Source organism: Staurois parvus, unplaced genomic scaffold (genome assembly GCF_062004578.1).
Source record: "Staurois parvus isolate SC_StPar_1 unplaced genomic scaffold, SC_StPar_1.0 ptg000307l, whole genome shotgun sequence".
Classification (NCBI taxonomy): domain Eukaryota; kingdom Metazoa; phylum Chordata; class Amphibia; order Anura; family Ranidae; genus Staurois; species Staurois parvus.
Window position 1 is genome coordinate 348,437 of NW_028318103.1, and position 23,064 is coordinate 371,500.

Below are 23,064 nucleotides of genomic sequence, written 5' to 3' on the forward strand. Positions count from 1 at the left end.
GGGGGGCAGTGAACTAGAAATACAGAGGCGTTTTATGGAACAGAGGGGATGGCATAGAGGTGGGGAGTAAAAAGGAGTTTTTATAGGATGAGAACAAAGAAGGGGGAATACAGAGAATGTTTAGGGGGGACTATTGCAAGAGGAGTGGACTACAAAGGATGTTTATCAGGAGGGGTAGAGTAAGGGATTGCAGAGGATGTTTATGGGGATCAGAGGAGATACAGACAAGGCCTATTGGCAGGGCACAGAGAAGGGGAGTACAGGAGCATATTCATGAAGGCGGAGGGCAGAGGAGAGATATTGAGAGAAAAGTTTAGTCTCCTTCACTCTAACGAGGAAGGGAGGCCATACAGAGAGACAAGAAAACAGGACGGGAAAGGAAGTGAAAAGCTACAAGACATGGAGGAGTTGAGAAGCTATGAAGACTGCAAATGAAACAAGTATTATTAGCAGCAAGTTTATCATTTGGAAAAAACTATTTTCATTTATCATCTTAAATTGGAAAAACTAAGAAATATGAAAAAAACAAAAAACTTTTTCTCATTCATCGAGGGTAACAGGAAGTACTAAACCTTTGGGTAGTACTGCTGCCTACAGGAGGATTGGACGCTGGCAAACAAACTGTAGTCCAGCCCAAGGTAACTCCTCCTACTCTCCGCATCCCTTTTGGCTAATATCCTAGTTCGCTGGATGCGTTTTCTTCAGCTATGCTGCTGTAAAGAATAACCTGTCATTTTTATTTTTCCTTTCCTCTCAGGCAGATTTTCTAACTAGCTTACCCACAGCCTTAGTGGCTTCTGAGCCCTTGGCCACAGAGACTCTGATTCTGAGTTGCTCAAGTCCTTATCAGTTGAGCATATCCCCTGGGAATGAGTCTACTGCTGTCACTCTCCAGTTACAGGAGACTGTTTTGGCTCTTAGTGACGCAGTGCTCAATATTTTGAAGCTGGAGGATCAGGTTGTTGCTTCTACCGTGCTTTTTCAAGTCTTTGGTCCTATATGAGCCCTAAAGCCACAAAAACGTTTCACTCACTTTTCCGGTAATTCTGTACAAAGATTGGAAGTGCCCAAATAACGTAACTGTAAGTGCTTACTGGCTTTGTACCTGTTTGACGCTAATATTCAGAAATGGCTTGTTCCCTCAGTGGATCCGGCCATCTCTTGGCTTAAAAGAGAAGTGCGTTATCTGGATCTGTGCTGTCCCTCTCCAGGGCTCACTGAAGTGCTGGGCTATGGAGGGAGCAGAGGTGGTTGGCTTGGGGTCCCGGTGGTGCACTGAGAGGCTGAGTCACTCGCTGGTCCAGGCATCTGGGCGGATCCCAACATTATTGTCAGGATCCCTGCAGAGCTTGGACCAGCTCTGTCACATCAGCCAACAGTGAACTTTAGCCTGCTGTGGGCTGAATATGGGTCACAGGAGTGCAGAACTAAGAGCTCTCCTGTGACCCACACAAGCAGTATGGCCAAAAGAGCTTTGGCCATACTTTTTTTTTTTAGCAAGGTTCAATGTCTTCAGTCCAACTATGTTTTTGCATAAGTATCGGGACTGATTAGTAACTTCCTTTTGGAGCCTGATCCCTCTGCTCAATTTCACTCTAGATTTCTGCAACAAGAATGTTCTGTTGCTGTAGGATAGATCAGTCGTATCATTGGACAGGACAGTTTGGTTGACACCACATCTTTGGACTGATTGCTCAGGAATCTAACTCTGTAGTCAGAAGTCCTTTCTTACCAACCTGTTAGGCTGAAGGGTAGTCCTTGTCATCTTGTCTATTCAGGGGATTTGGTTGTTGGAGGATGTAAGTGTACAATCCAAACACACATGTTCCTGCATTAAAAATGGCTGTGTGTATAAGTTGGTGCTGCAGCGACCGTCGGCCGGAACCAAACAGAATCAGCAAGGGAGACTGTCGCCAGCACACCGAGGATCACCAATACAGGTCCAAAAGTTTTAATGAATGATCATAGTTACAGTAAAGCAACGTTTCGGAGTCTCGCAGGACCCCTTCATCGGGCATGTGACATGCCTGATGAAGGGGTCCTGCGAGACTGAAACGTTGCCTTGCTGTAACTATGTGATCATTCATTAAACTTTTGGACCCATATTGGTTGTTGGAGGATTCTCATTTCTTGATGAAATTCGAGTTATGAGCAATTTCAGCATCAGACCATCCTGTTGGAGGGCCATTTGATCTGGATTCGGTCAGATAATTACACAGCGGTGACCTACTTTGCAGTGGAACTTTAGTCAGAAAGGTAGGTCCTGATAGATTACTTCATGCTGACCTCTTTTTGCTGGTATTACTATGTATAACAAAATAAGTGCCTATACTGTTTAAAATCCAGTAAGGCCTCATTTCTTCCTTCTCTGCACAGCCTCAGTTGTCTTGTAATCTCAGCACTGTGCAGAAAATCAGTGACTCACTAGAGGCCAATCAGCTGACAGTCTAAAGCCAGTCATTACACGGATCAAAATTCGGCCGGTTTAGCAGTGACCAGCTGAATTGCAATCCACATATGGGCAGGGAAGTTGTACGGCAGTCAGTCTATTGATTGACTTCTGCACAACTGCCTTGTCGGATTTTCATGCTCGATCAGTGCTGCAGGCTATAGCCTGCACAGCTAACCAGTGTATTCTGGTGATGGGGAATTCTCCTCTCTGTCAGAATTCAGTAGCTCAGCGGGAAGGATTCCCTCATCCACATCAAGTGTGTGGATGGGGAAATCCAGTCACTGGTTGAAAAAAAACAGACTCCTCTAAGGGCTGCCTAAAGATTTACTGATGACAGGGGAGAGGAGGAGGAGGGGGAGGGGGGGGGGTGACAGGACTGATCTCAGAGAAGGACAAATAAGGGAGGGAGAAAACAGTTTTTGTAGCTGCTGACTTAATTTTTTTACCTTTTTGACTGGAACTCTGCTACAACTAAAGTTAGTCTATCTTTCACCGTAAAGCATCAGTTCGCCTTTTGAGAACATGTTACATGTTTAACCAATTTTTAGGGTCGAATATGTTACATGTTACCAATGCTGCAACCGCTGCCCCATCCCTGTGACGGAAGAATGGGGTAAAGTTCCCCATACTAGCTGTCACTTTTTACAAAAAAAGGCGTGTCCATGCAGGGCTCCACCCACTGGGCCATGTCACTCATTCAGTGGCCTGTGAATGAATGAACTACCATGGCACTGTGGTAGTTCGTTGATTTTTTTTTTCCTGTCAGTATATCTGCTTGCATCCCGTATGGGCAAGCAGATATACTGACAGTTCTGCAGGAGACCTGCATGGCACCAGCAATCTGCTGATTTGCTGGTGCAATGCTTTACAGGCTCCTGCAACCAAATATAATAAATGCACTTTTTTTTTTCCCTTTTTTTTTAAATGCAAAAAAATGTGCATTTATTATTTTTAGTCAAAAGGTGAACTTATCCTTTAACCAGAACATTATTTTCCTGTCCAATTATGCATGTCTGCCATGCTAATCCTCTGGCTTCAAAAACTTAGAATTATTATTATACAGGATTTATATAGCGCCCAGTTTTTCGCAGCACTTTACAATATAAAGGGAGACAATACAGCAACAATACAGTTCAATACAAGAGGGTTAGGAGGGCCTGCTCCTTGGAGCTTACAATCTAAGCGGGAGGGGCTGGTGTTACAAAAGGTAATAACTGTGGGGGATGAACTGATAGGTATAGAAGATTCCGTTATTAGTTATGAGAGAGACTAACCAGAGACAGGCTGGGGGTTTCTGACTTCAAAAAAGGAATATTCGCAGTCATTTTTCTCTCTCGTACAGTGGTGGGGTAGGGGTGGATGGTTAGTGGTAACTGCCCCCTCCGCCCCAGTAATCTTCTCCTTCTCTTACACAGTGGATGATTTTAGAGCAATCTCTTTGAAGTTGCTGCAAACTCATTTCAGAAAGTCGGTGGAAGAGAGCAAGGTGCGCCGTGTGGAGTTCCTGCCTGTCCATTGGCACAGCGCCCTCCATGGTGATGCCACTGGTGTGGACAGGTAAGTAGAGTTCATCCGACTTGATACATTTCTTCTTTTATGTGCAAAATGAGACATCACATCAGATGGGAAATGCTAACTTTTGCTGCAGAGAATTGTACACTCCTCAACAAATGCTTTCACAGAACATCTCCTTTTAAAGCATATCTAAACCCCAAACAAATGTAATTGCAGCTTACCAGTCCTTAGATGTGTTGACTGCATTCATTTTCTCTTATCATCCAATTTTTTTTTTTCCTTTTTTGCAGTAATCTTGGTTGTCACACAGGCTGGACTTTAACCTTAGTTCATCCTTATTACTTGGGGGATTAATGGGATTAGAAGATTACAAAATAAAGTAAAGGTTCTTTTGTTCTTTCTTTTTATCCACTTGAAGACCAGGCCTTTTCTGGCACTTTTTGTTTACATGAAACAATCAGTATTTTTTTTTTTTTTTTTTGCTAGAAAATTTCTTAGAACCCCCAAACATTATACATATATATATATTTTTTTTTTCTTTTAAAGCAGAGGTCGTAGAAATTAAATTGGTGGGTTTTGCGCCTTTTTATGTCACACGATATTTAATTTCAAATGCAATTTTTTTGGAAGAGAAAACACGTGTTTTTTTGCATTGCAAAAAAAAAAACACTTAACCAATTTTTGGAAAAATCTAAAAGATGATGTTAGGCTGAGTAAATAGATACCAAACATGTTGTACTTTTAAAATTGCGCACACCTGTGCAACGACAACAAAACAATGTTATTTTACTATCCATAGGTGATGATTTAAAAGCCTTTACAAGTTACCCCTTTAGATTTACACAGGAGGTGTGGTGCTAGAATTTCTGCCCATGATCTGATGTTCGTGGTGATAACCTCATATGTGGGCTGATCGCTGTTTGCGGTTTATTTTTGTTATTTTTACACTGTTGCTTTTAAATTTATTTATTATCACTTTTTTTGCTGTCACAAGGAATGTAAACACCCATTGTGACAGCAATAGGTAGTGACGTTACTCTCTATGGAGAGTAACCAAACCTTGCACAGGTCTGCCTCCAACCCCACCCCAGGCCCGTCCCCCAACCCCACCCCCAACCACACCCTGTATAAAGCTTATAAAATTACATTTTTCTTTAGAATAAAGAGTCCAAAATGTAAAAAACAGCAATTATAACATAGCTTTATTATGTCAATTTAAACATAACAGCAATAGCTTAATAGAGTCTAGAGGGCAAGTGGTTAACATAAAACAATGTAAACATAAAATGAAAATAGGTGTCCCCATCAGAGTCCCCCTTTACATCAGGTGTCCCCATCAGTGTAACTTCACCCTTCCCCCTTGTACTCACAGATCTTGTTGTTGAACGCAGATCCTCCTTCTTTCCCTCCTTCGGTCATGTGATAAGTCACATGACAAGGGGAGAGAGGAAGGACACTCTGCCTTCACTCCTTAGTGCCGGCTGTCTATTGCACCCTGCAGGCTGGAGGGAGGAGAAAGCCTAGTCCTCCCTCCAGCAAGTGTCAGCAGCTTCTCCTTGTGACAGGAGTGAAACTGCGATAACTCCGGTCGCTGAGGAGCGGCACCAGCAGTGCACCCGCCCTCAACACAATGCTCGGGGCAGGTTGGTGCTGCTGGTAGCACCCACTCTCCCATGCGGCACCTGGGACACACTCGTCCCCATGTTATTTTCACTAGCCAAATGTGAGCAGATGAGTGGAAATTTCAAGTCCTGCTCTAGTGGATGAGTGAGTATGAACACAGTGTAATACACAGTAGCATGTATTGACAGTTTTTGATGATTTGGATTTGATGCCAAATCAAATTGACACTTTAAGAACTGGTAAAATTCAGTAAATTTTTTTGTTTTACGATACAGCTAGGTCTGACTGCAGATTTTCCAGAAATAGTACTTTCCACCCTGAACCTACTGCTCAGCCAGTCTTTGACCTCCCACTGTCTCTGATATGGTTTGGGGTACTGAAAATTGTTTCTGATAACACCACCTTAGGGGTTCTGGATTCATGTTATTCTCCTCCTAATTTCCGGAAATAATTTTTGCTGGCCTTCTATTCTCCTTTAGCCTTGTCATTAATGCCAAGCTGTGCCATGATTGCAGAGTTCTCCACAGCAACAACACCCAACAACCTGTCAGTCCGATTTTTTTTTTTTTTTTTTTTTTTTTTTTTTTTGATGGATTAAACCTGACTATCTCAGACACAACACTGTTTGTCATTCATGGTCCTGGTTTTAAAGTACAGTCCATTCATTAAAGCTTATGTAATGTGTTTTCATATAGCATTCGTAAAAGGCTGCACTGTTCTGTCTTTGTAGGCGGATCAAGAAAATTACATTGCCAAGTACTGCACGTCTTCGACACTTCACCAACGAGACCCTCCTGGACATTCTGTTCTACAACAGTCCCACCTACTGCCAGACCATCGTAGACAAAGTCAGTTTAGAGATGAACCGGCTTTATGAACTCTTCATGAGCCGAAATCCAGATTTTAAAGGAGGGGTGTCTGTGGCTGGTCACAGTTTAGGTATGTGGTTCAGCCTGCCATTTTCCAGCTGTAGTGAGTGTTTTGTGTTAATGAGGAGCTTAGATTGTTGATTGCAAGTCTGACCGTATGTATTCCAAATACAGTCACGTTGATGTATGGTTTTCTTACCAGCAGAGTTACACAGGTGTAAACCTACCCCAGGGGGCAGAATACTGAATAGACTTTGGGGTATGCAGCGGCACTAAAGGGCAGAGTACTGAACAGGCACTGGGGCATATAACCTGCCTAAAGGCAGAGTACTAGATCAACATTAAGGTACATGTTCTAGGTAAGCTACTAAGCAGACATGGGGATAATTGGGTATAGGTCCTATCCTAGGAAGGAAGGTATACAGGTGAAACTCGAAAAATTTAAATATTGTGCAAAAGTTTATTTATTTCAGTAATTCAACTTAAAAGGTGAAACTAATATATGAGATAGACTCATTACATGCAAAGCAAGATAGTTCAAGCCGTGATTTGTCATAATTGTGATCATTATGGCTTACAGCTCATGAAAACCCCAAATCCACAATCTCAGAAAATGAGAATATTGTGAAAAGCTGCAATATTCTAGGCTCAAAGTGTCCCACTCTAATCAGCTAATTAGGCCATAACACCTGCAAAGGGTTCCTGAGCCTTTAAATGGTCTCTGTCTGGTTTAATAGGAATCACAATCATGGGAAAGACTGCTGACCTGACAGTTGTGCAGAAAACCATCATTGACACCCTCCATAAGGAGGGAAAGCCTCAAAAGGTATTTGCAAAAGAAGTTGGATGTTCCCAAAGTGCTGTATCAAAGCACATTAATAGAAAGTTATGTGGAAGGGAAAAGTGTGGAAGAAAAAGGTGCACAAGCAGCAGGGATGACCGCAGCCTGGAGAGGATTGTCAGGAAAAGGCCATTCAAACGACTTTCACAAGGAGTGGACTGAAGCTGGAGTCAGTGCATCAAGAGCCACCACACACAGACGGATCCTGGACATGGGCTTCAAATGTTGTATTCTTCTTGTCAAGCCGCTCCTGAACAACAAACAACATCAGAAGTGTCTTACCTGGGCTAAAGAAAAACAGACCTGGTCTGTTGCTCAGTGGTCCAAAGTCCTCTTTTCTGATGAGAGCAACTTTTGCATGTCATTTGGAAACCAAGGACCCCGAGTATGGAGGAAGAATGGAGAGGCACACACTGCAAGATGCTTGAAGTCCAGTGTGAAGTTTCCACAGTCTGTGTTGATTTGGGGAGCCATGTCATCTGCTGGTGTTGGTCCACTGTGCTTCATTAAGTCCAGGGTCAATGCAGCCGTCTACCAGGAGATTTTGGAGCACTTCATGCTTCCTTCCACAGACGAGCTTTATGGGGATGCTGACTTCATTTTCCAGCAGGACTTGGCACCTGCCCACACTGCCAAAAGCACCAAAACCTGGTTCAATGACCGTTGGTTTACTGTGCTTGATTGGCCAGCAAACTCGTTGACCTGAGCTCCATAGAGAATCTATGGGGCATTGCCAAGAGAAAGATAAGACATGAGACCGAACAATGCAGAAGAGCTGAAGGCCGCTATTGAAGCATCCTGGTCTTCCATAACACCTCAGCAGTGCCACAGGCTGATAGCTTCCATGCCACGCCGCTATGAGGCAGTAATTGTTGCAAAAGGGGCCCAAACCAAGTACTGAGTACATATGCATGCTTATACTTTTCAGAGGTCCGATATTGTTCTATGTACAATCCTTGTTTTATTGATTGCATGTAATATTCAAATTTTCTGAGATTGTGGATTTTGGGTTTTCATAAACTGTAAGCCATAATCATCACAATGATGACAAATCACGGCTTGAACTATCTTGCTTTGCATGTAATGAGTCTATCTCATATATTAGTTTCACCTTTTAAGTTGCATTACTGAAAAAAATGAACTTTTGCACAATATTCTAATTTTTTGAGTTTCACCTGTATACTAAACAGACACTAAGACACACGTCTATTAATATAAGGCAGTCTACTAAACCAACACTGGGGATATATTCCTCCACCACCCCTGGGGAGTAGGTGCTAAAGCATCATTGTGGTACATGTCCTATCCTAGGAGGTAGGCTGTTAAACAGACATAGGGAATACAGTTTCACCCCTAATACCTGTGTTCCACCCACTCCCCTCCCATGAGGTAGGTGCTAACCTAGCATTGGGATACATGTCCTACCTTAAGAGACAGGATACTAAACCGATACAGGGAATATAGTCACCCCAACTACCCCCCCCCCCCCATCCTTACCCAGGAGGTAGGTAGTAAATAGAAATTGGGGGGGTACAAATCCTATATTAGGAGGTAGGCTGCTAAACAGACACAGGGGATCATGGTTCCTATTGCAGCAGTATGTTCAGTAGCGCTAACAAAAGAACTCTGGATATTTAGAAGTCCATATTACCTGCGCAGTCACCCTTGTTCCCAAGTGTTGGATGGCCTTGTCTTCTCTATTTTTCTTAGGCTCTCTGATTCTGTTTGATATACTGTCCAATCAGCAAGATTTAACAGCCACACCTCCAGTACAGGCCCCGCCTCCTAATGTGAATGCTGCACTGAAGCAACCAGGCGTTGGGGACAATTTGGTAAGTCTGGATTATTCTGCTGCCGTGTCCTTTGGATTAACCTGTTTCCCATTTGGGACTTCTAAGCTTCTCCAGTGCTGCTACTACAAAATACACTGCTCAAAAGAAATTAAAGGAACACTTTTTAACCTGAGTCTGGCATCAAGTCAATGGGATATTGATCCGGTCAGTTAAGTACCAGAGGGGGTTGTTAATCAGTTTCAGCTGCTTTGGTGTTAATGAAATTAACAGGTGCACTAGATGGGGAACAATGAGACGACCCCCAAAACAGGAATGGTTTTACAGGTGGAGGCCACTGACATTTTTTTCCCTACTTGTCTTATCTGACTGTTTTTCACTAGTTTTGCATTTGGCTAGGGTCAGTGTCACTAATGGTAGCATGAGACGATACCTGGACCCTACAGAGGTTGCACAGGCAGTCCAACTCCTTCAGGATGGCACATCAATACGTGCCATTGCCAGGTTTGCTGTGTCTCCCAGCACAGTCTCAAGAGCATGGAGGAGATTCCAGGAGACAGGAAGTTACTCTAGGAGAGCTGGACAGGGCAGTAGAAGGTGCTTAACCTATCAGCAGGACCGGTATCTGCTCCTTTGTGCAAGGAGGAGCAGGATGAGCACTGCCAGAGCCCCACAAAATGACCTCCAGCAGGCCACTGGTGTGAATGTCTCTGACCAAACAATCAGAAACAGACTTCATGAGGGTGGCCTGAGGGCCCAACATCCTCTAGTGGGCTCTGTGGTTACTGCCCGGTACCATAGCGCTCAATTGGCATTTGCCATTGAACACCTGAATTGGCAGGTCCACCACTGGCGCCCTGTGCTTTTCACAGATGAGAGCAGATTCACCCTGAGCACATGTGACAGACGTGAAAGGGTCTGGAGAAGCTGTGGAGAATGTTAAAGGCCTGGATTGTTTCTTGGATACACAGAATATAACTGGATACTAACATTTATAGGTAAAGTTGATCCAGGGAATATCCAATTGCCTCTCGGGGGATCAGGAAGGAATTTTTTTCCCTGCAGGAGCAAATTGGATCATGCCTTGCTGGTTTTTTTGCCTTCCCCTGGTTCAACTGTGGGTGTAGGATTATAACTTTTTTATGGTTGAGCTGGATTAACTTTTTTGTCCTTTTTTTTTCAACCAGACTAACTATGTTATGCTGTATGTAACATCATTCAGTATGACCGTTTTTGTGGTGGGTTAGTGATGGTCTGGGGAGGCATATCAATGGAGGGATGCACAGACCTCTACAGGCTAGACAATGGCACTCTGACTGCCATTAGGTATCGGGATGAAATCCTTGGACCCATTGTCAGACCCTACGGTGGTGCAGTGGGTCCCTCCTGGTACAGGACAATGCCTGGCCTCATGTGGCTGGAGGATGAAGGAATTGGTACCATTGAATGGCCCCCATGCTTGCACCTCAGACTGTCCAGGAGCTCAGTGATGCCCACCATCTGTCGTCTTATTAGGAGTATGCCCCGATGTTGTCAGGCATGCATACAGGGGGGCCATACAAACAAACAAAAAACAAGATAAACTATACAAAATAAAAAAATAAATGGCATGAATGCCATGGGGAAGTAACTTGATTATTATTATTATTATACAGTATTTATAAAGCGCCAATAGTTCGCTCAGCGCTGTACATTACAAAGGGGGACAGAACATGTGACAGAACAATACCAATACAATGCAAAACATGGGGGGGGATCGGTGTCCTGCTCTTTCGAGCTTACAATCTAGGAATTAGGGATATCTTGTCACTAGTGGCGCCCTCCTTCTTAGCAGTGCTCATGCTGCTTGCTGAATAGAGAGATCAAACTCTGACTTACAAGGGAGGCATCAGACTGCAGCAAAGAGTGCAGCTGCTCTCACATAGAGCACATTAGTCTGGCTTTCCTGCCTGATGTTGGGATAACTGACTTTTTTATTTTTTTAGACTGTACTAACTTCATAGAATCACTGAATACAATACTCCATCTCTACTGCTGGTGATGCTGGCTGAAAACTGGTGCTCATGGCTGGGATGTGCATTTCCTCAATACTTAAATGTAGATAGATATAGGCTGGCAACTCTGTGGACTCAAACATAGAAAATCTTTATTGGCTACACAAGTACGTCCAGTAAAACAATGCTAACGCGTTTCATCCGCTGTGCTCTTACTCATAGCAATGATTATGAGTAAGGCAACTGAAACTTGTTAGCATTGTTTTACTGGATGTACTTGTGTAGCCAATAAAGATTTTCTATGTTTGAGTCCACAGAGTTGCTAGCTTATATCTATGTCCTAACTTCGTGTTCTAATAAACAAGGAAGCTATTGGCGTAGTTTCTTTTCCTTCTTTTTTCCTTTTCCTTTTTTTTTTTTTTCCTTCTCAAAGCGTCAATTGAACTTTAAAGCAAACCTATTTTTGCTTTAAGTAAATTATTTTTAAATAATTGTAGAAATTTGTAGATTAACTACTAGAGGATGCACTTTGTTTCATCACTGAATCTCCCTGATTGACAAGTTTGAGTTCAGATATTGATGTAGTGAGTGCATTGTTTGCAGATGGTTCGTATGCGCAGAGAATTACTTGTGAGGAGGCGCAGTAAAGTGCAACCTTAAGGGCTTGTTCTCACCAGATGTACATGGAAACTGATGCACAGATTTCACTTGCAGAGACAAGTTTACATCAGTTTTCATGCACGCTTCAATAAGTTTTATACATGTTGCAGATTCCTGTGCAGAAAAATTCTGCATGTGATACTAGTGTGTAGGTGTGAACAGGGCACATAGAGATCAATTGATTTTGTTGTGCCCTTGCACAAAACATGCAGAAAAAATGATGTACACTGGCGTGAACAAGGCCTTAAACTTACAAGCAAATCTCTTTCATACGTTTCCCTACACAACATTGACAATACTGTACATTTCCTTTTTAGAGGCTCCTTTTTTGGGGTGTTAATTTGTCTTGGTTTCTCCTGTTCCAGGGTAGTTTTCCAGATCCACGTGAGTCTAGCGAATCAGAGGTGGTGCAAGAAGATCTGCCTGACCTACAGGAGGCGCTGGAATCTCTCAGCCTGTTGGATTATATCACCGTGTTTGACAAAGAGAAGATGGATATGGAGTCCTTGGTAATTTGGCTTGTGATCTAATGTAATGATGGGTTGGTTGATCACACAGCATCAGGAAGCAGCACTTATGTTAGTGGAGATTTTGTACACTGCACCAATTCCACCATGCTTTACACAGGATTGCTGACACCCCTCTGTGCCAATCTCACCTGTGTCTCTTGGCATCAGGCCTGAGTGAATTCTGGAATAGGAAGACCTCCTTCACTCTGGGATTGACGGATCTGGGATTATATGCTTTTATATTCGTTATAGGACTTTACACATTTATAAATGCATATTATTTTTAATTTATATTATTCACACCTTCATTTGTTTAGATGCATCCAGGTGTGTTCAGTTTAGCAGACGCTAGAATTATGTGTGTCCAGGGGCAGATTAGATTCTCTGAATGTGCCAAAACAGTTTTAAACGCAAGTACCTTTTTAAAGGATACGTTCAACATTTTCTAACATATTACATGTTAAACCTGTAGTAGGGGTGTAACATGTTACTGCTGCAGCTGCCCCTTCGAGCCCTGCTGTGGTAGCAGACTGGGGATCTTCTCCCCTTATGTTAATTGGAAGCCTTTGCGGCTGTCAGGTTGTAGCTCTCACCGAACTACCATGGCACTGTTGAGCGCTGTGGTAGTTCATTAAGGGCTTCTTGTCCGTGTGTGTAACTGACTGCCCCTACGAGGTACAAGCAGATAGCATACACACAGAGTCTGCAAGAGCCGTGCATAGCACTCTCGATATGCTGATCGCCATACCGGCATCCTGATCACCCCCGTACCAGCGTCCCGACTACCTCCATACCAGCGTCCTGATCACTGCCATATGTCATACCAGTGTCTGGCATTTTAGGCTCTCAACTGATAAGTTTTCAGATATATATCCCATACTTTGTAGACTCTATAGCTTTCACACAGACTAAATAGTATACACTGTTTTGGGTTATTTTTACCCCAAAAATGTAGCAGAATACATTTTGGCCTATATCTATGAAGAAAAACTATTTGCAAAATGTTAAAACAAAAAATAATTTATTTTCAAAATTTTCAGTATTTTTTTTTTACCTTTTTTATATAGCAAAAAATAAAAAAAAACCCAGTGGTGCTCAAATACCACCAAAAGAAAGTTCTATCCGTCTCAAAAAAGGATAAACATTTCATATGAGTGCAGTGTTTCATGAGTAATTGTCACTCAAAGTGTGATAGTGCTGAAAATTGGCCTGGACTGGAAGGGGGTGAAAGTGTCTGAACCTAAAGTGGTTATATAATTCTACACATCAATGGTGGGTTTGCTTGGGGTATATGAATGGTTTCATCTTTTTCTAACAATAGAATGTTATGCTTTTAATACAAATGTACAGGATGTACTACAGACACTTCATAATGATGATGCCTGTTTATTGGGTGTACAGCAGTAATATAGGTAGAATTTATGAGAGGCAAGTATGTTTTAAAGTGTTACTAAACCGTGGACCCTGCATTCACTATATCTGGTCTCCCCGGACCCTGCATTCACTATATCTGGTCTCCCAGGACCCTGCATTCAATATATCTGGTCTCCCCGGACCCCGCATTCACTATATCTGGTCTCCCCGGACCCTGCATTCACTATATCTGGTCTCCCCGGACCCTGCATTCACTATATCTGGTCTCCCCGGACCCTGCATTCACTATATCTGGTCTCCCAGGACCCTGCATTCACTATATCTGGTCTCCCAGGACCCCGCATTCACTATATCTGGTCTCCCCGGACCCCGCCTTTACTATATCTGGTCTCCCCGGACCCCGCCTTCACTATATCTGGTCTCCCCGGACCCCGCCTTCACTATATCTGGTCTCCCCGGACCCCGCCTTCACTATATCTGGTCTCCCCGGACCCCGCCTTCACTATATCTGGTCTCCCCGGACCCCGCCTTCACTATATCTGGTCTCCCCGGACCCCGCCTTCACTATATCTGGTCTCCCCGGACCCCGCCTTCACTATATCTGGTCTCCCCGGACCCCGCCTTCACTATATCTGGTCTCCCCGGACCCCGCCTTCACTATATCTGGTCTCCCCGGACCCCGCCTTCACTATATCTGGTCTCCCCGGACCCTGCATACCCTATATCTGGTCTCCCCGGACCCCGCCTTCACTATATCTGCTCTCCCACAGTACACACAACATGAAAATGCAATTATTTTAGTAACCATAAACTGCTAAATACCTTTTCTCATCAGCAGTTAGAGCAGTCTTGTGACTTCAGAGCACAGGGTAAAGCTTGTAGGAGGAGTTTTCTTTCTGCTCTAGGAGGATTTGAAACCAATGACCTAGGTCTGGACAGTGCTGATTGGCCCTGTGCTGATCACATGCACTCTTCCAAGAAAAAACCTTTAGCAATACACACTAAACTGAGCATGTGCATGTGACTACAGGTTCAGTCTGTCTTATCAGGTGGACATTTGAACAGGAGGAGGGGCAGAGGAAACAGGACCAAACGGCCTTTTTACACAAGGCAGGGGATTAACCCCTTAGGTTCCACAGTGAGTATAACAGGAATGCTTTACTACATATACAGACTGATTTTATTGTTGTGGGTTTAGTAACACTTTGAGTTGAAAACCAACAATCTGTATTCCTTCACACTGCACATAGGTTTAATTGTGGATGACAACAGGGTTGTCTCTGTCATTGGCTGGGGTTGTATGTAATTGTCATTTCTCTCATGTCAGCTCATGTGTACAGTTGATGACTTGAAGGAGATGGGGATACCGCTGGGACCTAGAAAGAAGATTGCCAAATATGTGGAAGAAATGGCTGCCAGTCAGGTAATAGATGCAAAGTCCACTGCCACCTCTTCTGCTGTGCACCTAGAGGCAGGAGTCAGGCTGTCTGTAATTTATACTCTTCTGTGTGTGGAGGATAACACCAAAGCCGGCCATACATGGATGAAGATTCGATCCATGTATGAGCAAGCTGATTGCACCCAAGTTGATCAACGTGGGTGCAACCAGCCTGTCGGGTTTTTCTGCATGCAGTTTTCTGCCAGTGGCTATAGCTACTAGCCATGTGCATTGTGCTCTGCCGGCCGGGAAGGATCCCCATGAAATACCCCCAACTGGCAGAACACAATTGCACTACGGGAGGCATTCCCCCGTCATCACTGACTCTGTTGATGGGGGAAACGAGCAATTTTTCATTCCTTCCACTTGTGGTGCAAGAAAAGAAAATCATATCCTCTATGGGCTGCCTAACCTCTCATTGTTTTGTTTTTGTTTTTTGTGGTTTTGTTTTATGTTTTTTAGGTCGAGAGGAAAGCCGCAGCAGAAAAGAAAACTACATTTCAGACCCAACCAGAAAAAACAGAGTGCTTCCCTGCCGACAGCAATCTAGAGCCAGCAAAAAGAAAACTGCCGGTTGGAGCTTCAGTGTCCTCCATCCATGTCAATTATGAACACTTTGAGACTGGAACTGGACAGGTAACTATTGCCCTCATCCCGGTTTCCTCCCTTTGCTCTCTCTTACACTGGTGGCTGTGCTAACAAGTGTTACGCTGCTCTTTTGCCACGCACTTTGCAAATTGTAAAATCTTCCTTATGTTTCCAAAAACCACGTAGTGCAAAAGCCTGCCTGACTAGGTAATTTTAGGGAAAATGTCGGCTTCACACATCAGTCTTTGGTAAATGTAAAGGAGATTAGACAATATGAGTGAAACTTGCACTGCAACCTACAGATAGATCTTCATAGTAGGGGTCGCTGTGGTCTGTGCAGTGTCATCTGGGGTTGCTCGGATCTTGTACATGGCCCCTCTGGGTCACTGTAATCTCTAGGTTATCCTTGGGGTTGCTCGGATCTGTGAACAGTCCCAGCGGTGAAAACACAGAAAATACTTTACTCCTGCGCTGGGGATGGACTCAACAGAGGCTAGGATGACAATGTAAATGTTCTGGAATATGCACTCCTTGCTGCCCTCAACGGATCGGAGTAGTCCAAAGTCACTGAATGCAAAAGAAAAACAAAAAGAGCGCTCACCGGGTTATTGCATTATCGTTTAAAATATTTATTGAAAGGATAAAAAGTAGGTATCATACAATGGACATATAAAACACAGGCACGTCACAATGAACAATGGTGTTCAGTCCATATAACATCTGAGTCCACAACGATGGAATACTGGATGACCAACTGGCTGACTCGTTTCAAGGACTCAGCCTCTTCCTCAGAGCTCTGAGGAAGAGTTTGAGTCCTCGAAACGCTTCAGCCAGATGCTATATGGATTGAACACCATTGTTCATTGTGACGTGCTTGTGTTTTATATGTCCATTGTGAGCATGATACCTACTTTTTTAGTCTTTAAATAGTTTAAATGATAATGCGCTAGGCCGGTGCGCCTTCCTTTTTGTTTTTCTTTTGCAGTCCCCAGCGGTGGCCTTATCTGTATACAGTCCCTGGGGTTGCTTTTCATTTGTATGTGGCCCTTCGGGTTCACTCTGATCTGTGCGGTAAGTGGATCTGTTCTTCTTTCAGGTATCGGTGAGGTATAATCCGCTGGATTTTGAGCTGGTACATTTCTTTGCTCTTGGTTCTCCTATCGGGATGTTTTTGACTGTCCGTGGACTGGACAAGATTGATGAAACCTACAGACTGCCTACCTGCAAGGGCTTCTTCAATATTTATCACCCAGTAAGTTCACCTCAAAGACAGTAGGGGGCAAAAGATCAGTATGTAATTTTTACATTTGAAGCGGCAGAAGATTTGATGTTTTGACTTGTAGAAGTTGGAGGGACAAAATCTCTGTGCTGAAGCAGGATGGCCACGTAAAATAAATCTGAACCGTGGTGATCCTGCCAGCAGATGGCACCATGCTCCGCCAGTTCTGGAGAGCCTATAACATTGAGGTTGGTTGGTCCACTCATACAAGGCAGTATGATATTCATTGTTGTAACAATGTAGGTGGAACAGAGAAATGTGGCTGCTGTTGATCAGAGTTTGCATTTTTCTGTGTATCTGTCTGATATCTTTCAGAAATTCCAACCTCAAGTGTATGACCTCTACAATAGCACATGTATTCTCTGTAGTGAGGAAATAGATGTACAGTGATTTGTATCGGTTTTATATGATGCGTATTTCTCTGTCAGTTGGACCCCGTTGCCTACCGGTTGGAACCAATGATTATAGCAGATCTGGATCTGAAACCTGTTCTTATCCCACATCACAAGGGGCGGAAGAGGCTTCATCTTGGTGAGTATTTGGTTCATTGTTCAGGTCTTATTGGTCATCAAAGAGATGAAATATTCAGTTTGGTCTGTGTTTTTTGTCATTTAGAGTTGAAGGAAAGCCTGACCCGTATGGGGTCTGATCTGAAACAAGGATTCCTCAGCTCCTTGCGCTCGGCCTGGCAGACGCTGAATGAATTTGCCCGATTTCACACGTCATCTGCTCAGCTGCAGGAAGAACTAGAGAAAGTGGCTGACCAGATTAAGGAAGAGGAGGAGAAGCAGGTGGCAGGTGAGCTACACAGAGCTTTGTTGAGCAGTATTGGCCATTATAAATTATATTCAGCATAGCAAGGTGAGCCGTGTAAAATCATCAAGCAGGGTGTGCATGCTTAGGTTTGAGGTTGAGCTAAACCAGGCCAAAAAAAAAAAAAAAAAAGCAGATCCCTGCATCATCGCAAATAATGTGGATGAAGGTAACTCTCCCACTAAGCTATAGCATTCTCACAGCGGGGACCCCTCCATCAGAATACATTGATCAGTGCTGCAGCCATTTGCTGCAAGCGCTAATCGAATGCTGGTTTCCCAGCAGGACCATTCGACAGAATCCGGTCGTTTAGACCGTTTTTTGTTGAACAGACAGCAGTACACATGTACCGAATTTCGGCTGATTACAGCTGAATTGGATGAATTTCACTACGTGTATACCCAGCTTAATAAATAGAAGCCTTTTAAAACATATAATAGTGAGAGCAATATCTATATCTAAATTTTTCTGCAAGTTACAAAAAATTTCTTTTATTGTGACCTACCCCAGTTTGTTTCAGCACACATTTTTCGATTGCATAAGAATCTGTGTGTGGGGAGAGCTGGGGCAGTGGGATGGATTGGAGGTTTATATCATTACACTTGGTAATACACCTCTGCACATGGGGATACGTGTGATTTGGTGTAACTTGTGATGCTCTGCGGACAGTTTGACAGCCAATCTAATTGTGTATCAGGAGGCAATGCTAGATTTTTTTTAGCTTTCAAACTGAAGGTGCAGTCTCCAGGGCTCGGCTTTCAGAGACATTTCCCCATGTTATCTGTGGGCTAGGCTATCTTTGCTTGATAGTTGCTGATATTGACCAACAGCTTCCCCTTTTATTTTTCAGCAGAGAAACTGGAAAATACAGAGATCTGCAGAGAAGAGGACCTGTCCATTAAGATTGGCATGTTGAATGGTGGCCACAGAATTGACTATGTTTTACAAGAGAAGCCAATTGAAAGCTTCAATGAGTATTTGTTTGCCTTGCAGAGCCACCTATGTTACTGGTGAGTATCGCATGTGATGAGCAACTTATTCTGCAGTACAGAGCCCTGGCAGCCAGCAGAAACACACTTGTCCCTAAGGATTTATAAACAGAGGCATCTGTGACATAGATTTTCATGGAACCCGCACATAGTGCAGTGGTGCCTTGGCAAAGTGTGGTCCTGCTCTGATTCCCAAAGGTTCCAACATTGGGACGTCAGAACAATTCTATCACGCGCAAAACTTACCAAGAGCTTACCTGAGTCCTTTTCGCTGCCAGGTCTGTATGTCATATGGACCTGACAGTGGGGGTTAGGGGTTACACACTCCCAGTGGATGTAGCCTGCCTGTAAGATGTTCTCCTGCAAGTATGATTTTCCATCATTTCCACATTCTGGCGGCTGTGCTGCAGTCTGATTGCTTTTACACATCCCCAGCAACAGACACGCATCCGCTTTCCCCCCCATCTTGTTGCTGGCCCAGAAGCAATGTGTCCCCGAACAGTATGGCCAGGAAAGAATCGAATGCAGATTGATCTACACTGCATTTGATTCAGTAGAGCACAAGGGAGACATCCAGGGCCTTTTAGACCCTTGATATATCATTAAAGGGAACCTGTCACCAAAAAAATCACATAGGGAACTTTTTGTCCCCTGTGTGATTGGGAAAAAATATTTTAAATTGTAAAAAATTTAAGTTACACCCAAGCACATAAAATCCCCCCTAAAAAACAAATTGGAGGCACCTCGCCCCCACGTGTACGCATCTAATGACGTAAACGCACATGTTGGGGCGCCTAATGAAAACATCAGTTGCATTACACATCGTGGTGCACACTGGAGTGGGAGCAGTATTTCTAGCACTAGACCTCCTTTGTAATGCCAAACTGCTGACCTATAGGTGCCATTTAAAGCGTCACCTATGGCACATGAAAATGTAAGGTTTGGTATCTCTTTACTCAGTACAACCTCATCTTCTATATTTTCCAAAAAATGGGTAATTGGTTACATTTGTGTGCCCTAAAATTACCTTTAGTGTATTTTTCACTGAAATTTTACCTTTGCGGTAATATTGTGTGACATAAAAAAATTGCTACTACCATAATTTTTTTCTCTAGGGTGTCTGCTTTCAGAAAATGTATAATATTTTGGGGGGTTTTTGCAATCTTAAGGCTTAAAATAATTTCTTTAAACATGTGCAAAAATTGTATAAACGGCTCCTTCAGTTCCATCATTCTGTGTAACTCATTATTGATTTCTAGAAAATCATAATGAGAATCTGAGAATAAAGTCAGAGAGCAGCATATAAAAGTACTTATGTTTTGGATTTTTTTAATAACACTTGTTAAAGCATTCTAGGTTTATGAAAAATACAGAACAAGAAATTCAAACCTTTCATACTCTGTCCCTTCACTAGTCTCATAATAGAGAATTTCTTTGTCTGTTGAGGGACTCAAGAATTGATTCTGTTATACAGCCACCTAAGGGCTCGTTTACACTTGACTGTTTTTCCAACTCTTGCCAAACGCCCCTATAGCGTTTGACAAGCGTTGGTCCGGCGCATGCGCGGACCCACAAACGCCTATAATGAAGTTTGAATGTTGTTAACGCTCCACAAACGGCCCGCAACTGCGTCGCAAACGCCGGCTAGGCGTTTACGGAGCGGCACCATAGACTTGAATAGGAGGCTTCAACTCCTCCTGACTCGACCAGAGGCGTCTGTTTTGCTGCGACACTAACGCTGCCGTTTGAACAGCACCATGTGCTGCAATGTGCAGAATTTTCCCAGGCGATTGGGAAACGGTAAAAACGCTTCCCAAACGCCTGTCTGCCACTTGCTAACAAGGCTAGTGTGAACGTAGCCTTAAGGGGTAAAATACACTGGCAAGCAAAAAATTATGAGCTAGCCCAGTATAACCCCCCCTGCACTTAGCATACCTTTTTTTTTAGGTTTTTTTTTTACTTTGGGTCCTGGGAGGATGAACTCCAATTTCTCTGCCCTGTTGAGAAAAGTCAAGACTTTTTGCTAACAAAAGAAGAAAACCCAAAAGGGCTCACTTCGTTTTTTTTTTTTTTGTTTTTTTTCTTTTGTTGGTATCAAGATTTCTCAATCTTTAGAGGGCTGCACCCCATCAAGTGACAGATACCGTTTTTGTTTTTATGTGGAGCATGAAGATTTGAGTGCTGGTGATTTGTTTTGTTTTATTTGGAAAGACTTTTTGCTAACTGAATTTTTCTTTTTTCAAGTTTTTTTTTTTTTTTTTTTTTCTTTTTTCTCCAGTCAAGATTTCTGCTACATAGCTGCTTGAGCTGGTCTCTATATGCAGCTATCCAGATCAGCCTTTCCTAAGACTGTGAGTAGGCCATGTGGGCTACCTTGCTACTTGGAATGTTGGGCACCACTTAAAGTTCCTGTTTTTCATGTTTACCATAGAAGGAGTTAATGCTGAGGGACCGAGCATTGTCCTCATCTGCTGGGTGAGTTGTCACACAGTCAGCATTGAGGAAGCACCTTCTCGCTACTGATCCTGATTGCAAGAGACATGTGGAACTCTCCTCTGTTTGTTACTACTGCCCACTAAAGTGGTCACTTTGGCTGCATGACACTACACCTGCTACCCAGCAGCAGAGTTTAGGAGTATAAGAGGTCTAACCTCATACCCTGTGCTATGTTGCTTTTCACCATGTAGTAGAACATAAGTATACAATACGGTAAATCCTCCAAACCACCCAATAAACTACTTGATTCCGAATATAAAATAACTTTCCGCCCTAGAAAGTTACAAACCTCAAAATAGGATCTACAAGAATTATCCAACCCACCTACTAGTGAAAAACCCCTCTTCCAAAATATCAGTAAGTGCTCTACAAATGATAAATGTCCAAGCACATAAATTCACACAGGGTATTGAGTAAGTGTCCAGTGTCTTAAAGTCCAAAAAATTATTTTAATACGTCCCACTTGAAATCACTTCTTTATAGTGTTGTCCTCAGAGCAGCTTCCACGGACCCATCAAAAAATCCAACATAGTGCATTACCTTAATAATTTAAAAAATAACACTCCATACGTGCAACCGCAAACATTAGTGCAAGAAAACGTGAAAAAAGAAACCACAGCAATGCTTGTGCCAAACTGGTGATGTGTTTCACTCAAATAGTGTATCACTTCTAATACTCATAGCATATATACCCTTACCCTAATAAAATGAAAAAACGCTGTAAGATATCTAGCAAAGGATTCTGTAAAAACCACTCAGTCTCCTTGCCTCCACTCCTGACGTTATGATTAGAATGTCATCCCCTCATGGTACTGTAAGCCAGTTCCCCGGTCTCCCGGCTCCAGGCAGGATGTATATGAAAAGATTAGAGTGTAATTCCGTTTCACACCATAAAATAAACTTTAATGTATCTGCTTACATGTATAAATAATAATCAGCACTTTAAAAGAAACCCCACACAGCTGGGGATTACCATGCAGCTTCCAGATGGATAACAGTGCGGCTCCACACTCCAAAATGGCCGCCGTATCACTTCCGGTTTCTGCTCTGTGTGTCCAACGTCACTTCTGCTGGCGCGTTTCGTCACATCCGGGACTTAATCTTGATGAATCCCTTAAGATTAAGTCCCGGATGTGACGAAACGCTTTGGGAAGTGACGTTGGACGCACAGAGCAGAAACCGGAAGTGATACGGTGGCCATTTTGGAGTGTGGAGCCGCACTGTTATCCATCTGGAAGCTGCCTGGTAATCCCCAGCTGTGTGGGGTTTCTTTTAAAGTGCTGATTATTATTTATACATGTAAGCAGATACATTAAAGTTTATTTTATGGTGTGAAACGGAATTGCACTCTAATCTTTTCATATACATCCTGCGTGGAGCCGGGAGACCGGGGAACTGGCTTACGGTACCATGAGGGGATGACATTCTAATCATAACGTCAGGAGTGGAGGCAAGGAGACTGAGTGGTTTTTACAGAATCCTTTGCTAGATATCTTGCAGCGTTTTTTCATTTTATTAGGGGAAGGGTATATATGCTATGAGTATTAGAAGTGATACACTATTTGAAGTGGTTTACACTGAGTGAAACACATCACCAGTTTGGCATAAGCATTGCTGTGGTTTCTTTTTTCACGTTTTCTTGCACTAATGTTTGTGGTTGCACGTATGGAGTGTTATTTTTAAAATTATTAAGGTAATGCACTATGTTGGATTTTTTTGATTTTTTGAGGGTTTCTGTGGAAGCTGCTCTGAGGATTACAACACTATAAAGAAGTGATTTCAAGTGGGACGTATTAAAATAATTTTTTGGACTTTAAGACACTGGACACTTACT

The 23,064-nt window shown here is 43.1% G+C and overlaps 1 protein-coding gene across 2 annotated transcripts in view; it reads left to right on the top strand.

The window, feature by feature from the left end:
* SEC23IP (SEC23 interacting protein) overlaps positions 1–23,064 on the top strand; it is a 57,840-nt gene that overhangs the window by 27,185 nt on the left and 7,591 nt on the right. For both annotated transcript variants that reach the window (XM_089683363.1, XM_089683364.1), the window contains exons 8-17: positions 3,868–4,009; positions 6,321–6,529; positions 9,011–9,132; positions 12,110–12,253; positions 14,955–15,050; positions 15,528–15,701; positions 16,750–16,905; positions 17,361–17,463; positions 17,548–17,730; positions 18,596–18,755. In XM_089683363.1, the coding sequence (XP_089539489.1) occupies positions 3,868–4,009; positions 6,321–6,529; positions 9,011–9,132; positions 12,110–12,253; positions 14,955–15,050; positions 15,528–15,701; positions 16,750–16,905; positions 17,361–17,463; positions 17,548–17,730; positions 18,596–18,755 (1,489 nt within the window). The remainder of the gene's footprint in view (positions 1–3,867; positions 4,010–6,320; positions 6,530–9,010; positions 9,133–12,109; positions 12,254–14,954; positions 15,051–15,527; positions 15,702–16,749; positions 16,906–17,360; positions 17,464–17,547; positions 17,731–18,595; positions 18,756–23,064) is intronic.